The sequence below is a fragment of the Mytilus trossulus genome, chromosome 3 (assembly GCF_036588685.1).
Source record: "Mytilus trossulus isolate FHL-02 chromosome 3, PNRI_Mtr1.1.1.hap1, whole genome shotgun sequence".
Classification (NCBI taxonomy): Eukaryota; Metazoa; Mollusca; class Bivalvia; order Mytilida; family Mytilidae; genus Mytilus; species Mytilus trossulus.
The window spans coordinates 10186552-10202426 of NC_086375.1; the positions used below are offsets into that span (position 1 = coordinate 10186552).

At 31.4% G+C, this 15875-nt stretch overlaps 1 protein-coding gene across 1 annotated transcript in view; it reads left to right on the plus strand.

Annotated features, from left to right (window-relative positions):
- The first annotated feature begins 3053 nt into the window (after positions 1 to 3053).
- Positions 3054 to 15875, plus strand: part of LOC134710128 (mitogen-activated protein kinase-binding protein 1-like) — a 65368-nt gene continuing 52546 nt past the window's right edge. The window contains exons 1-2 of the mRNA XM_063570336.1: positions 3054 to 3394; positions 8569 to 8660. Of these exons, the coding sequence (XP_063426406.1) occupies positions 3317 to 3394; positions 8569 to 8660 (170 nt within the window). The 5' untranslated portion in view covers positions 3054 to 3316. The remainder of the gene's footprint in view (positions 3395 to 8568; positions 8661 to 15875) is intronic.

Below are 15875 nucleotides of genomic sequence, written 5' to 3' on the forward strand. Positions count from 1 at the left end.
AACTTTACACTGGATTCGATATATATTTTGTTCTTAAGCCTGACTATTAACATTAAGGTGGTACCTAACACTACAGGGAGATAACTCTGTTAAGTCAGCTAAACCTTTTAATTACGTTATGTTGTAAAAGGAATATTAAGATTCTCAATGATCAAAATTGGTGTTTGTCAAATTGCTATATAACCAGTGTAATTTTTCTGACAAAACGGTTGGTTCAAAAAAAATTATATTTTAATATTTTTGTTAAAGGGTCAAAGTAAATACTTTGACAAAATTTTATGAAAATTAAACGAGCCAAATTAATTTTAGTGAAAGTGTTGGGTACCACCTTAAATAAACATTACCGCCTCGAAAGAGGGGCGAAAGATACCAGATGGACATTCAAACTCATAGATCGAAAATAAACTGACAACACCATGGCTAAAAAAGAAAAAGACAAACAAACAAATAGTAGTACACAAGACACAACATAGAAAACTATAGACTAAGCAACAGGAATTCCGCTAAAAACTTGGGATGGCCTCCGGTTTCAATAGGTGACCTGTTTTGTTCTTACATACAAAAAGTATTTCCACAGAAAAAGGCCGAATTCGATAGCACCACCATGTATTTCCAAAAAATAAAGGATAGGTAGTATAAAAACTCATCATAGATACCAGAATAGAAACTTCATATATACGCCAGACACGCGTTTCGTCTACAAAAGACTCATCAGTGACGCTCGAATAAAAAATGTTGAATAGGCCAAATAAAGTACGAAGTTGATATGCATTGATAAAAATTCCTAAAAGTTTTGCGAAATACAGTTTAGATAATTTATGGTGTTTAACGACCTTGACTACCCATTAGGGTCTCGCAACGTCGGTTATGGATAGGTAAGGCATGGACATTCTGACAGGAAAAGATACTCATAGTCAGTAAAACATGACAACATAGAAAGACACACTATATAATATCAATTGAAATGGTTTAAATCAACCAAAATACATTTTAACACAAGTGAACATACACTGAAAGAATAAATTTGATCTATGACACAATGTAAATATACAAAATCAATATAAAAATCTGCATTATTTTTCTCTTCGGCCAGAATGTCTGTCAATGCAATGATTTTAATATATTGGAGACGGTGTTACTGATGGTGTCCTGAGATACAAGCACGAAATATTCAGATATATTTTTTAAAATGTTTTCAGTTGATTTAGCTGATTTTTTTTTCTTCTTCGTGTACTGATTGGCTTGGAAAATACCTTTTTCACAGAGCTTTGACTTATCATTAAAACAGTCCGTTAGAATAGCCGCCATCTGGATGTTTAGCCGGATCCTATCGTACACTCCCGTGACCGGATCAGCTTGAAAAGGCAACTGAACACTCGGTGTATTTCAGCGCCTTGTCGCCCGTTCGTTTTATTTTTTGTAGATTTTGTTCATTGAAATGTAACAAGAATCAATTCTATAACTTCTTCTTTTACTTCTACCATATAGTGACCGCCTTCAACAAATTGAAGATTATGTCACAGGAGGAAACTTACAACAATACATACCACATCTTCTTTTTTATAGACTAAAAATTTATACTAGTAGACAGAAAAACTGAGGTAAAAGGCAAAATGCTATGTATATTAAGTTTGATGTAATACTGAGTTAAGTTAATGTTGATGTTTTGAAATTGAAGATTTGAAAGGGTCTACTGATGTGCAATTTATACTGTTATCAGGCAGTTTGTTCCAATCGGTTATATAACAGATACATATAATACAATTATATGTCTCTGGTTATAGTTCTTGGAAAACATGATTCTTTTCTGTACTGTGTTTTGCAGAATAGAATTTGGAACCTGTTCGAATTTGAATGGATTGTTATTCTTTTTTGTGGAATTAAATTATTAAGGTATTGCAACTGTTGCATGTTATATTTTGTATAGCATTACCACTTAATCTAGAATCTTTTCTTCTGTCAGAGAGGCTGCACAATCATCATGGTGTGGTAACATATTAATTTACTGGTCAACACATGAGGTGTTCAGAGAAAATTAATGTATTTGTTGGTAACAAACTCGCGGCCCTCTTCAATGTAACATGTCTCTATGTGACTTAATTGTTGTAAGTATGGATCCAAAAACAGATCAAGCATACTCTAGCGATAATCTTACTAGTTAGGGACTTGTATGATGGCATACGATACAATTACAGGGGAGGTAATGACGTTGCTAGCGTAAAATGTTATTTTCGCGACGTCAAACTGTGACATATCGGGAAAAGATGCATTTTTCGACTAATTTTTATCATTCAGACTGATTTAATTTGAAAACGAGTGCATAAAACCCCATTTTTTAAAAAGACATTTTGTTTCATTTTGCAGGGAGATTATCTTAACCAAATTTTATAAAACTGTAGCACTTTTTTTAATTTTGAAAAATATACAGCAAAAACGTCAGCTGACGTTTTAATTTTTTCTCAATTCATGACAATTTGATTAATATGAGATATTTCTGAAAAAAGTAATGCATAAATTTTTTGAATACTTATAAAATACAGAAATTACAAATTATTTAACAAAAAACAATTTGTCACGGTTTATCTTTTAAAACAAAAAAGTGATGTTTTTCAGGAGCTTTCGAAAGGGTAAATACGGCCACAAATCCGAATTTTGAGCAATATACATTATTTCTACCTCCTTTAACTCAAAAAGTAGCACATGAAGGTATATTTTTTATTACATATTTGATTTAATCAGGTAAAAATTAGCTTATAAATGAATGCAAATTTTCATCAACTTATAAATACGGGATCAAAACTGTATCGTATGCCCTTTATATTACAGATCATCATGTGTAACGTTAGTCTCATAAACAATTCAGAATGAAACCAGGCATATATCAATCCTTTAAATGTTAATTTCCCTATTTTGCAAAAAAAACATCTCACTTTCGTTATTATTTTTTACATCGATTATTTCCCTTTTCCCAAACTTTAACATGAAAACCTGCATGGGCCCTCAAAATGTCTTAGACCGTCATGAAAGACGATTTCTGATTGGTCTTCCAGAAACTGACAGGTGTGCTTTTCCTTCAAAATTTTCTTTCGTACAGACAACAGACCTGAAAAACTATATACTGAAACACACGAATTGAAATTAGAATTTAATAAACCGTAATTCATTGATATGTATTAATGAAATTAATAATACACTGAAACAAACTATTCCTTAATCTAAAACTTTTGACCAATCAGAAAGCTTTTTACATGTTACTAAACTTAATGGATCTTAGCAGTTTGAAAGCAGACTGAAAATGGGTCTGGATCATGAATAAATGGAGAGAAAAACTCAGAGGGTAGTTCGTTCCCCCTCGTTGAAGAGGAGGAGTCGTATTATCCCATTAAATCAGCGTGTAAGTAGATCATGCACTTTATGTAAATGACCATTCATGTTGCATGGACGGTTTGTTTACCTGTGTGTCAATCATTTTCCGATGCTGCATGTATTGTAAAATCAATTGTTTACTCATCATTTTGATAATCACAATCAATTATGACTAACTCCTTCAATTTATAAACTGAAAGATTAACACACTGACTTTTTAGAGATGTCGACAAACTTTGAAGAAAAGGTAATATATTATTACATACAGGGGTGTCCAGACAAACTTGTCTGTTTATGGTCCACATGATGATGGACAGGAAAGTCTAAATTTGAAGAGTGTGTGAAAACTGGAAATTTCACCTAATAGTTAAATTTCCTGACTGATACCCTCAATCTGAAATGGTAGAAGATTTTAACAGAGAATATCCAGGGATTTCCTAGTTATGTTAGTGTTGAGGGGGGATAGGACCTTTTGTATTGGGAGTCCGGATCGGGTTTTTTTAAGCTTGGAATTTCGGGATTGACTCCTGCGGGATCCGGGAATCCTTTTTTTTCGGATTTTAGGACGTCTGGATTTACTTTATTTAAAATCGAGACCTAAGGATTTTGTTATTTCAAGTCTGGAATTTCAGGATCAGGACCCCTCCTATCCCCCTTCATTGTTGGCCATGGATTATCCTGAATTTGGTGTTGGATTATTTTTCCTCAAAGTTTATGTTCAAATGAATATAAAAACCTTACATTTTACAGAATCAGGTGCTTGTATACTGTGTCACCAAAACAGAAGGTTGAGATGGGAATATATCTCTGACCATAATTACAACTAATTGCATGAACAATCGTTAGTTGACTATATAGCTAGCAACTTGCTGTTTAAGAATCCAATTCATTCCTGGTATAGTTTTTTTTAATTTGGCATACACCACAGCTGTGTAATTGATTCTAAAGGTCTTAATCTCTGAAGACTTCACCAATAACCATGATATCAAATGAATAACCTTGTGTTATTTTAATTTTACCTGGTAAGAACATGTGACCTTTATCTAAAAGAGAGGGACTAAAGATACCAATGGGACAGTAAAACTCATAGATTTAAAGTATACTGACAACTTCACAAGACACAACATAAAAACTAAAGACAAGCAACATGAACTCCACCAAAAACTAGGGATGATCTCAGGTGCTTCAGAAGGGTAAGCAGATCCTGATTCACATGTAGCACCTGTCATGTTGCTCATGTTATTACAAACTCTAATTCGGAAGTTCACATTCCTAGTGAAAAGAGAAGTGGATTGTACAATGTAGTTGAGACATAACGAACATATCCGATATGTAGATGTAGATATTTGGGAAATGGTTATTCCAGAAAGATTGACTTATGAATAATGGTGTAACTTTTTTGGTATACATGTACATGATATATATATATATGTAAACTATACAATGATTTGTGCTTTATGAACAAAATGTAGAATCATCGAAAGACACACACACGGTTGTCAGACAGGATTCAACTGACCTTGCATTGACTTCCATGTGCCAGTGATCGACTTTAAGCTGCTTTGGTTTGGTCTGTTTCTAAGATACATGTACGTACTACAAGCAAAACATGTAAATCATGTACAATGTACAGTAGTACAAATGTACATGTGTAGTTCAACTACAAAAAATGTATGATTGTAAAAGTCACTGGTCATAGTGGAAGGTTTGTACATGTAAGGTCAACATGACACTGTCTGATAGGGTCATCAGGGATTGAAGTTAACACTTTGGCAATTGAAGCCCACAGCTTCAGTTTTGAAGCCTACGTTTATAGTTCTAAACAAGAAAAGCAGAAATTAAAGTAGCCTATAGCCACACCAAATTTTAGGGGCCATTGGTGAGTGGGCCCCTGCTAATTTCAAACCCTGGTCATGTTCATGTACATGTAACTTGAACATCATTTTCATGGTTTACATGACGACTGTTACATTTAGTTTTCAGGATAAAGTACTTTTTCTCAAGTACTATATGTTATTGTACATGAAATGGGTCAACTATATTTGATGCTCTGTGGTCGGCTTTGAGCCTTTGACACATTCAGCCTTTCCATTCTCAATTTTATTGACGTACCTACATTGTATATTAATGTACTCATTAATGCTTGTACATTGGTATTTTTGTCTGGCAGGGTTTATGATCTGAACCTGAAATAATTTTTATGGTATCTTAGACAACATTAATTTTTTGTTACATGCATCATGGAGGTAAGGTCGAATTTTCAGATACAAAAACCGCCACCGACTTTTATCCTGGGTTGGGAACCCCCTCCCTTTTGAATTTAGCTGGATCGTCCCTGCATATTATACCAGAATGTTAATTTTGATAATTGTAGAACATTAAAAAATAAGCAGTTTATATTTAACTAAGTGGCAATTTAAGTACAGCTTGTAATTGAAAGCATATTTTAAATGAAACTTTCTACTTTTAGACATTTGCTTTATGTTTGGTGTTTGTTAAGGTGATTTAGGGGTCAACAATATTGACATGGTAAATAACATTTATTTGTAGAAGATACTAAAACATCTATCAAATTACCAACTTATACAAGCTATTAAATGTATTTTGAATGGTGTTGCTATCATCAAATCCTCCAGGAGGATTAAGATAAGTCTTTTGGCTGTTTACACTTTGTGTCCAGTCACCAGTGTATGTTGTTTGTAGAAGAAAGGATTTGAGGGAAGAGTTGATATATATTTTCTAATGCCAATGCAAACTTCATGTTTTTTTGTAAATAATGCACATATGTTTAATGCTTTAACTAAAAGTTTGACTGACTTTATTTGTTTGTCTGTTATATTGGGTTCACCTGACCTTGGCCTATTTTTCATGGATTAGTGATCATCATCAAATTTCCTTGGTCAGGCCTGCTTCTCAAATTTTGTTAGAAATTGAGGTGTATTTTCTGAATATAAATTTCTAAAAAAAACAAGATATAAAAAAGATTGACAGTCATGACAGTGTTATTAAATTACTCTATTAAATTTAATTACATTAAATTTACAAAATCAAGTTTGCTTTTAAAAAGAGTACAATAGTTTTGGCAGTAACAATATTAATAATTTTTTTTAACTTAAATTTATCATTTTATTAAAAGTCCTAGGACAGTGTAGGAAAAGTTTTATTTTTTTATTTGACTAAATATTAACATTGAAACATTGCATTTGAATTGTTATATTTGCAAAATTTTCCTCATGAATGTTAATTTGAATAATAATATTTGATCTTTACAAAGATATTGTAAATAGTTTTCTTTAAAATCAGTTATTTGGGAAAATGTTAGATGCCATACATACTTTACTCTATAACATGTATGATTTCAATCAAAATCAATTGAGTGGTACATCTACATATATGCAGCACTGTCCTCAAATGGTGCATCAAAATTTATTAAAGAAAAAAATGAACCATTTACCTGTTTTAGTATAGCAGATATATATACATTGTACATAAATTAGAATGAATCCAAAACAATAGTCAGATTTTTTTTCGTTCTATCTAAATGTTATCCATTAAAGATGGCGATCATGTTTATTAATATTGAATGATATTAATTGATGACAAGGTGCCCCGGGGCCTTACATCATGTTGTAAAATCTCCCGTCTAAAAACAGTACTACAGTATAATATAATCAAGGACTTACACATGTAGTACTATATTGGACTTACTTGGAATATTTGATTATGGCCAAACTTATTATAAATCGGAAACCAATTCCAACATCAGTAAGTTTTATTTTTTTAACATAATTACATTTTTGGTCAAACATATAAACAACTACTTTGTACAATGTACATGTGTAATAATAGTATGGGGAAATATACATGTTGATGCATAAACTAAAATTGTTCTTTTTACCAGGCTTTATCAGGTTAACATGATGCTATTTTTAGGTTGACCTATATTATTTATTGTATGGACATTGTTGAAATTAACTATTAAAGAAAGATGTAATTATTTTTTGTCAGCCATTTATCGTTTATATAATTAAAAAGGTTAAAAATGATGACATGTCATGTGATGTCAACAACCACATCAGTGTTCCAGCTTGAATCTCAGGGCAGAAGGGTGCTACTTGTCTGAAAGGGCAATTTAGCGCAATAACCCAAATTGTAAGGGCACTGTTTGGCAGTGTATTAATAACCTTGAATACATGTATATATTGCTAGGCTCAGCTGCAGAAAATTACTTGTATTTTAACCTTATTCAGAAATTAATGTGTTGGTTCCAGTAAGATTTTTTTTGTGGCACATACTTGTTTGAATTTCTTTTCATTACTTTCCAATGCAATGTTTACCATATGCATGTATACTTGTACCTTAAGAAGTTAAGATGTTTGATTTTTCTATTCAAACCACAATTTTAACTTTTTTAAACACTTTTAATTAACCTACAAATGTTTACATGATGATGTACAAGTGCAGGTGTTAAATCAAAGTTAGATGTCACCAGTTTTTGTAAGGTTTTTCTGCCTGTTACATGTACATGTATATATATATAATCTATAATAGTAAGTTAAAGAGATGTGGTACAATGTAGGATTGCCAATGAGACACATATCCATCAAATTTCATATGAAGTCATGGAAGTGGATTGAGCAATTATAATAATACAACCCTCAACAATGAGAACACTGTATAGTCATGTATTTAAAAGGTCCCAACAAAACAATGAAATTGAGACAATTTACAGCCTAATTCATAACATAATAATTTATGAAAAACAAATTAGACTTTAAAAAACAATGACAACCAAGAAAAAGAAATTAGACTTAAAAAAAGAACAAATGACAACCATCAAACTGCAAGCTCTTGACATTTCGGACAGGCACATATAGAATGTGATGGAGTTAAACATGTTTGAAGATACAACCCTCCCTTAACTTAGTATTGTTGACATGCCAATATTCTACATAGATGTGAATTACAATGCTAACAAAAAAATATTTGTTTGACATCCTGCACAGAATTTTGTTGATGCTTGTTAAAGGAACCGAAACCATGTCTTTAAAAAGTGACAAAATTACTGAACTCCAAGAAAATTCAAAGGACTGATTACATATATATAGCATCTTGTTAAAAACAGAAGTCAAGAGGATAAATTAGCAAGAATCACTATAGATGTTGATGTTTTTGTTTAAATAGATTTTTTTTTACTTTTAGGTTCAACTTGAGCGTGTTATTGGACTTACAGGAAGTTCTAATGCTACCCTTGATTGTGATATTAACACTGGAACTATTGCCTATCCTGCAGGGTAAGTCTACTAGGCTATTTTCAGGGATGGATCCAGTCATTTCTAAAAGAGGGTGTTCCTTACCTTGCATAAAGGTGGGTTCCAACCCTCAAACGCATCCCTCCAGAATCTGCCACTGATATTGTGGTGGGATTACACATGCCATCTAAATAGCAATAAAATGGACATGGTCCAAATATGCACAGCCCTAAAAAATCATTTTAGATGGTGACTCCTAAGAACCTTAAATGATTCCAGTTGATTACCATTTGAAAGAAGAAATATGAATTGATGTACATGTATGATATACCATATGACTTAGTTGAAAATTGCTTTTGCTTGAAATTTTTCACTGTGAGCACTGGTGATTTTGGGTGATTTACTCAACCCCAGCATCAGTGTTTTTTTTTTTGAATAACTGTCTGCATGGTAATCATTATCATTGTGAAGGCAGCACACTTAATGAAGTCTGTATGAATTTTACTCTTGTGTCTTTGGGTTCATGTTTGCATGTTACCCCACCAACAACCACTTTAATATGATAATTCAAAATAGAGTTTTAGAAGATAAGATATATATCTGGTTTTGATAGCAATTTTCTTATCTATATAACTTCAAAATGAAAATGAAAGTCTGTAAAGCTACATGAAACTTGTCAAGATCACAGTGATTGTTTATTGATGAGGAAGTGATAAATGATTAGTGAAGAACTACCAAGAATTCAAACTTTCAAATTATTATGTGCTGCAGATAAGGTGCTTACTTTAACTTCAGAAATGTCTATGAAAAAGTTAATTATTTTGTTTCTTAGTATACTGTACTGAAATTAAGTTACATGTAAGAACTGTAATTGTGTAATGATTTAATTACATTTTAAAAGCGCCTATAAATATATATATATATAGACCTCCTTAACGTTTTTGTAAGGTACTAGTGCCTCTTAGGCTCATTTGTACTGCAGTGTTCTGTCTGACAGTTGCATGTATGAATGGATGTTTATTGTCAATAATTACACAAGCAACAAATGAGATGCATTTTGTGCATTTGTGGACGATAACATATTTATGCAATATGTATATGATGCCTGTATTAATTTGTATAGGACCAAACTACTAAGCAGGAATCTTAATTTACTAGTTCATAAGGTAATTTTCTGTCAAGTCATGTCACTCAAACCAGACATATTGTTCAGACTCCAATCCAACTAGACTTTGCACTTATTTGAGATGTTCTTGAGAATTTTTCGAAGCATATCATCAGATACCAATTTTAAAGTCTTTCATTGGACCTGGCATTAGATTTAACCCATAAACGTCCTGTCTCGAGGCATGCAGGCAGGTTACTGTAACAGCATTTTATTGTGACAGTACATTTGTACATGTACATGTTATAGAATGAATTGATGGTTAATCTTTTCACCAAAACATCATCTTCGTGTGTGGGTTATCTATTATTTATTTTTTTCGGGCATGTTTTGAAGTTCACTAAAGTAGAACCAGATTTTTTTTAAAAACACCTTCAAAGGCATAATAGGATCAATGATAAACATGTATGAAAAGCTCAGAACAGAATATATTTATATTGCCTTATGTTTGTGATGATTATATAGTCTTGGCATTATTTTATTGAAAATCTTTACAATGATATTTGATAACTGGGCCAAGGTTGTGAAAATTTACAAATAAACTTGGAAAGTTTAACAATTTTTGTATTGATGTGAGTTTTACTACCTTTTAAAGATAAGTCTATCACTTTCCTTTTATCTTAGGGAAGAGTGTAGTGTGGGTGTGATCAACAATACACCGACAGGTGATCCTATGGACATTTAAATCTTCTCCAAATTAAGTAAATCCATCATACCATAATTGAAGAGTGTTTATCTGGTCTAGATAATAAGCTTTCTATTACAATGACACCACAGGTATCATACAATCACATTAACTAATAGGTCCATTATGACCAAATTTGATATATCATTACTGGGGATTTACGGCTATATTGGGTTTGACCCGACTCTGAGGTTGTCCAGTAATGGCTCTTTTTCTGTGTTTTTTTTTTTTATTTCTATATTTTTTTGGAAGTTATTGGAAAGATGATGCTGGCGGAATCTCTTTCATTGTATTATTTTTATTTCTGTATTTTTTGGAAGTTAATGGAAAAACGATGTTGGGAGAATCTTTTTAATTGTATTTTTTTATTTCGGTATTCTTTGGATATTATATACATTGTATTCAGAGGATGACGTTCATGATACAATCTCTATTGATTAAATCTGCTTGTTAGATGTAATAGATATATACTATACATTGTATATAATACCACATGTATGAAATGAATGCTGTATGAATAAACACCATATGGGGTAATGGTCATTATTATGAGACATCAGGCCTACAATGAGCACAAAGAGGTTACCACACAGCCATGTCCATGTGTCTTTCTGGCCATTCATTTATTGTGTTTTGTTACGAATTAAATTTTTATGTTGGGGAATATACTATTGATGTCAAGTCTGTTAGACGTAATCACAAATTTACTAGATTACATCATAACATGTAGGGTGAATATGGGATTCATATATTGTAATGACGCTTGTCATTGTACATGTACTACATATTTTTTTTCTCAAGATGTCTTTTGCTTTTTCAGCTGTTTGTTTCTGAAAATAATACATAATTCAACATATGAAACGATTTCACCATGCTTAATAAGTGAAATTGATCAAAAAATAATAACTGAAGAAAACTAAAACAGCAATGAAATTTTAGAAATCTATCATTTGTCTATAAAAATCTTCAGATTAACAAAATGAATTTATGTAACTAATGGTAATTTTCCAGTCTTTGGAAAAGTAGATGCTAAATGTAAAAAATTCTGCAAAGAAACAAAATGTTGCAATGGAGTTGTAAATTAAAGCAATTGTATCATTGAGTTTGTGCAGCAGCAATTCAACATCCCTTTAGGGTCCTGATAATGCAAATAATGACTACTATGTGTATTGTAACTTTAATATAACACAGTTTTCTGTTCCATTGTAGTATATGTGTGATTTTTAGTACAAATCAATCTACTTCAAGTACGAACAATAATACTAAACGTCTCACTTCTAACAGAGTGCTCCCTTATGTCTGTATCAATTTACAGTATGATCATGATGATACTTGATATTGTTTGATACTTCTGAATTTTCTATCTGTTTTGTCCAGCACTCCAGAGGGAAAAGTTTAAGGTGATGAAAGTTTCTCAGGGTTTAGGACTGGACTCGGTACTAGTGGTCTCATCATTCTAATAACTTTGTCTTTCTCTTTTGTTGTTTTTTGTTGCAAATCACTCAACATAATACTAGCTACATGTATATATAGCTAGTCCTGGATTCAGGATTTTCCAAATATGAATTGGGAACAATTGTCCCATGAGATGGCTCAAAACACCCTGCGTTTTCGTTTTCTCAAAATCCTGGCAAAAGTACATGTAAAAGAATGAAAGGATGTGAGTTTTCAATTTAACATTTTATAGTTATATTTATATACAATATTCTTCTACAATTGTTTTGTTAAACACACAAAGCTAGTTATATAAACAGAGCCTGTGGGTCTTATCCTACATATGTCTGTCTCATACATTCTCATTGCCTAGAGAACTGTACATTGTATTATAAGATCTAGACCATGTTAGGTGTGTTTTTAATGAGAAATATTGTAAAACAGCATTTTACCTAACAAATTATAAATTCAAAATAGTGTAAAGCAGCCAGAAAATAAAAAAACACCAACATCAAGTTGCGTATTTCTTATTCAGGTAAAGATTATTAAAAAATAACCAGGTGCTTTATTGTAAAAAGATGTTATTAAAGGATTTTTAAAACTTTATTTAAGGTGTTTTGATGTTTCAAGGAGAATTTAAGTGGGTAACATGAAAAAATATGTATGTTGACATCCCGTAATTATACTTTCACCATCGGCCAGACTGTTATGTTTGATAAATCGGGCTTGTTCACATTTACATAAGAAATTTAAAAACATTTGTATGTTGTCAACTTATGTAGTTTTCGATTCAAATCTTTTGTAATATATAATTGCTTAAGGACATTTTTTAAAACACAAATAATTATGTGAGGTCAAACAATTTACAGTTGTTAATGAACGAATTTGCATTGTTCACTTTTAAAGTTCTAAAAAACTACTTATTAACGTCAACAAGAATATATTTTAAAGTGAAACTTTTCTGAAGGGGTATAATAATTGTAATTCTACAAAGGTACATTGGTATAGTTTTTCTGTGGCTAAAAAATGTATTGTAAAAAAACAATTTAAAACATGATTAAATTTTAATAATTTTTTTAAATCAATTCCAGTTCTTAAGGTTCATAAATAGGAACTTTTGCACAACCACCATGACCACTGCAAACGAAAGTTTATGACTGCTGTTTAAAAAAACCTCAACTCGCAATTGATTTGTGAATAAATATCATTTTGTAAATTTCTGAATCTGATCTTTTTTTCTCCAGTTTCAGTTTACATTTCAATTTGGTGTACTAAATATTTCCCGATGTTTATTTTTGTGTTGTAAAAATAAGGTTATATAAGATCTTTGCCTTGTATTACATGTACAAAATGTATACAAGTGAAATAGTATATGTATAAATTGACTTTATATGTATACAATTACGGTTGTATACTATACATGGAACGAAGTCTATATTTCAAGGTCAAGTCACATATTTATTTTGCTTGTCCCCCACATATATATCTTTAGACTTCCTACAAAGACATGCTTTTCATCGCTGCAGGTCACTATATTTAAGATCAACGATAACAGACCACCGGATTTTAATTCAATTCAATTCAAGTTTAATGATGTGCAAAATATTTATGTAATATTTATTAACATTTAATGTAGATAACATTTATAAGACACAGTTTGTTCGTTGAATCGTAGCTCTCACTGTATACATACATAAGACACAGTTTGTTCGTTGAATCGAAGCCTTCACTATATACATTTTATTTATAATTTTGTATAATGCATTCATGAGTTACAAAGATGAAGTAGAACATTTTAAACTGCCCTCATTCAAATCTTTTATCACATATTTATACACAAGTTTTTTTTAGAGTCATATCAGTTCAATATTTTGTCATTTTTAGAAGACTTTAATTGAGTTTCTTGCTTGTTTAAATGATGTTAAAAAAGTAAACATATATATATATGAATAAACGAATATGTCAAGACTAAAATAGATATTTGGACCAAAGCTGTCAACACAATTGGTTCTTTCTTTTTCATTAAAAGATGCCATATTTATATATTAATGGTTTTTCAAATGAAAAAGGTAGTTCTCATGTACAAATTAATTGAAGGGCGAGTAACATCTTTGAGTTGGAGAGACCAATAGTAATCTGTTGATCACTATTTTGGCAATAACATAAAATTGAGAATGGAAAAGTTGTTGATGTTTACATTATTATGACAATCTAACTCTTCAGCTTCAAACTTGCATACAAGTATCAACAGTTCATTTGTCCATCTTACTTGTATCTCGGGATAATATCCATTCTCATTAACTTTGAAATGGAATTTGCTCCATTTGTAAACAAAGCTTGAATATGCAAATTTAAAAGAAAATAAATTTGAAAAAGAAAATTAAAGAAAACGATTGTTATTTTACCTAAATATTTGAGCTTTTTCAATTGCTATATATATACAATGTAGTATCAATTAAACAGGAATTGGGGTGCTGCACATTAGTAATAAGGACAGATGCCAGCTCTAGCTTAAAACTATGTTTGTATTGACTCAGGTCTATTGATTTGCACTTGTATTGAGATGTTTCCAAGGCAGTTTTAATTAACTAATAAGTTACAAGGTTTACTGTGTTACTGAGTATTGCATATAATTAGAGGGATAAAAATGTAGATTTGAGGTATTCATTAATGAATCTTCAACACAAAAACATATGCTGAGGACAAACATGTCAAAATAAGGTGCAGATATAAATTCATAGAGATGGGATACTGTGGATTCTTTTTTTTTCGTGTGTACAAATTTTGTGGATTGAGGAAAACTTGCATTTTTATGGATATTTCCTTTCATATTTTTGCCAAAGTCTGCAATTTCCTTGACCTATGGGAATGTGATCCAGTGAGTTTTATCATCAAATCCACAAAAAATTGTTTTTTAATTCCCTTCAACTTCTCTTTTGATTTGGCTGATTAGCGATATTGATTTATATATGCACCACTGATGATTCTTGTGTACATTTAATGTGCTTCTACCTTTAAACTGATATATACTGGACTGCACAAACATGGGTTGCAGGAATAAACGTCAATTAACTTAAAACATTAAAAGACGCTTTTCAAATGTTAATGATCGTGAGTGTAAATTAAAACATTTACAAATATATTCACAGATTGAAGATATAAACATCATTTGAAAATCAATTGACCTGTCCACATGGTATCCTAAATATTAACTTTTTCCAATTGCTTCATGAAAAGACTAGAACAGGCTCTATTTAGAAATGTCATTATTTTTTGATAACATAATTTTCATTGTTGCATCTACGGAATATGATGCAAAAGATTGAGAATACTATGTTGCTGCATGCACAAAGGAATTTCTGTGAAATTTACCTGACAATGCACATTGTTTGCAAACCATTTTATTCTGTTTTCTCTGCAGCAAACAGATATATTTCGGTACAAGTGTCTTCATCAGTACCAGGCCCATAACCAGGAATTTCCTAGGGGGTTGGGGTTCGTTGGACTCATGAACTTGAATTTAACAGTCACAATTTGAACAAAACGTTGACTTTAACAGTGCTTATTTGATTTCAAGGGGGGGGGGGGGGTTCCAACCCCCAAACCCCTCTGGCTACGGGTATGAGAACCACAATAATCTAAAGGTAACAGAAATCAAAGATTTTATAGCATGGGATAATACTATCTTAAGCAATATGAATTTTTAGTATACATGTACTTGTCAATAGACTTAGGCACACTTATTTAAAGGTCGCAGAAATCAAGGATTCTATATAACATGAAATTATACCATCTAATAGATATTTTGTTTGGTAAACTAAAGGTTTATGCAATCTCCATGTGAGTTATATTTCTGATGCATAATAAAGATACATTTAATTGCTTTCTTGTTCCTTTGGCATTTAAATTGTCTTCGCTTTATTATGATAAGCAATTTCTGCTTTTTGTCTTTATTTTTTTCATCTGCGAAATA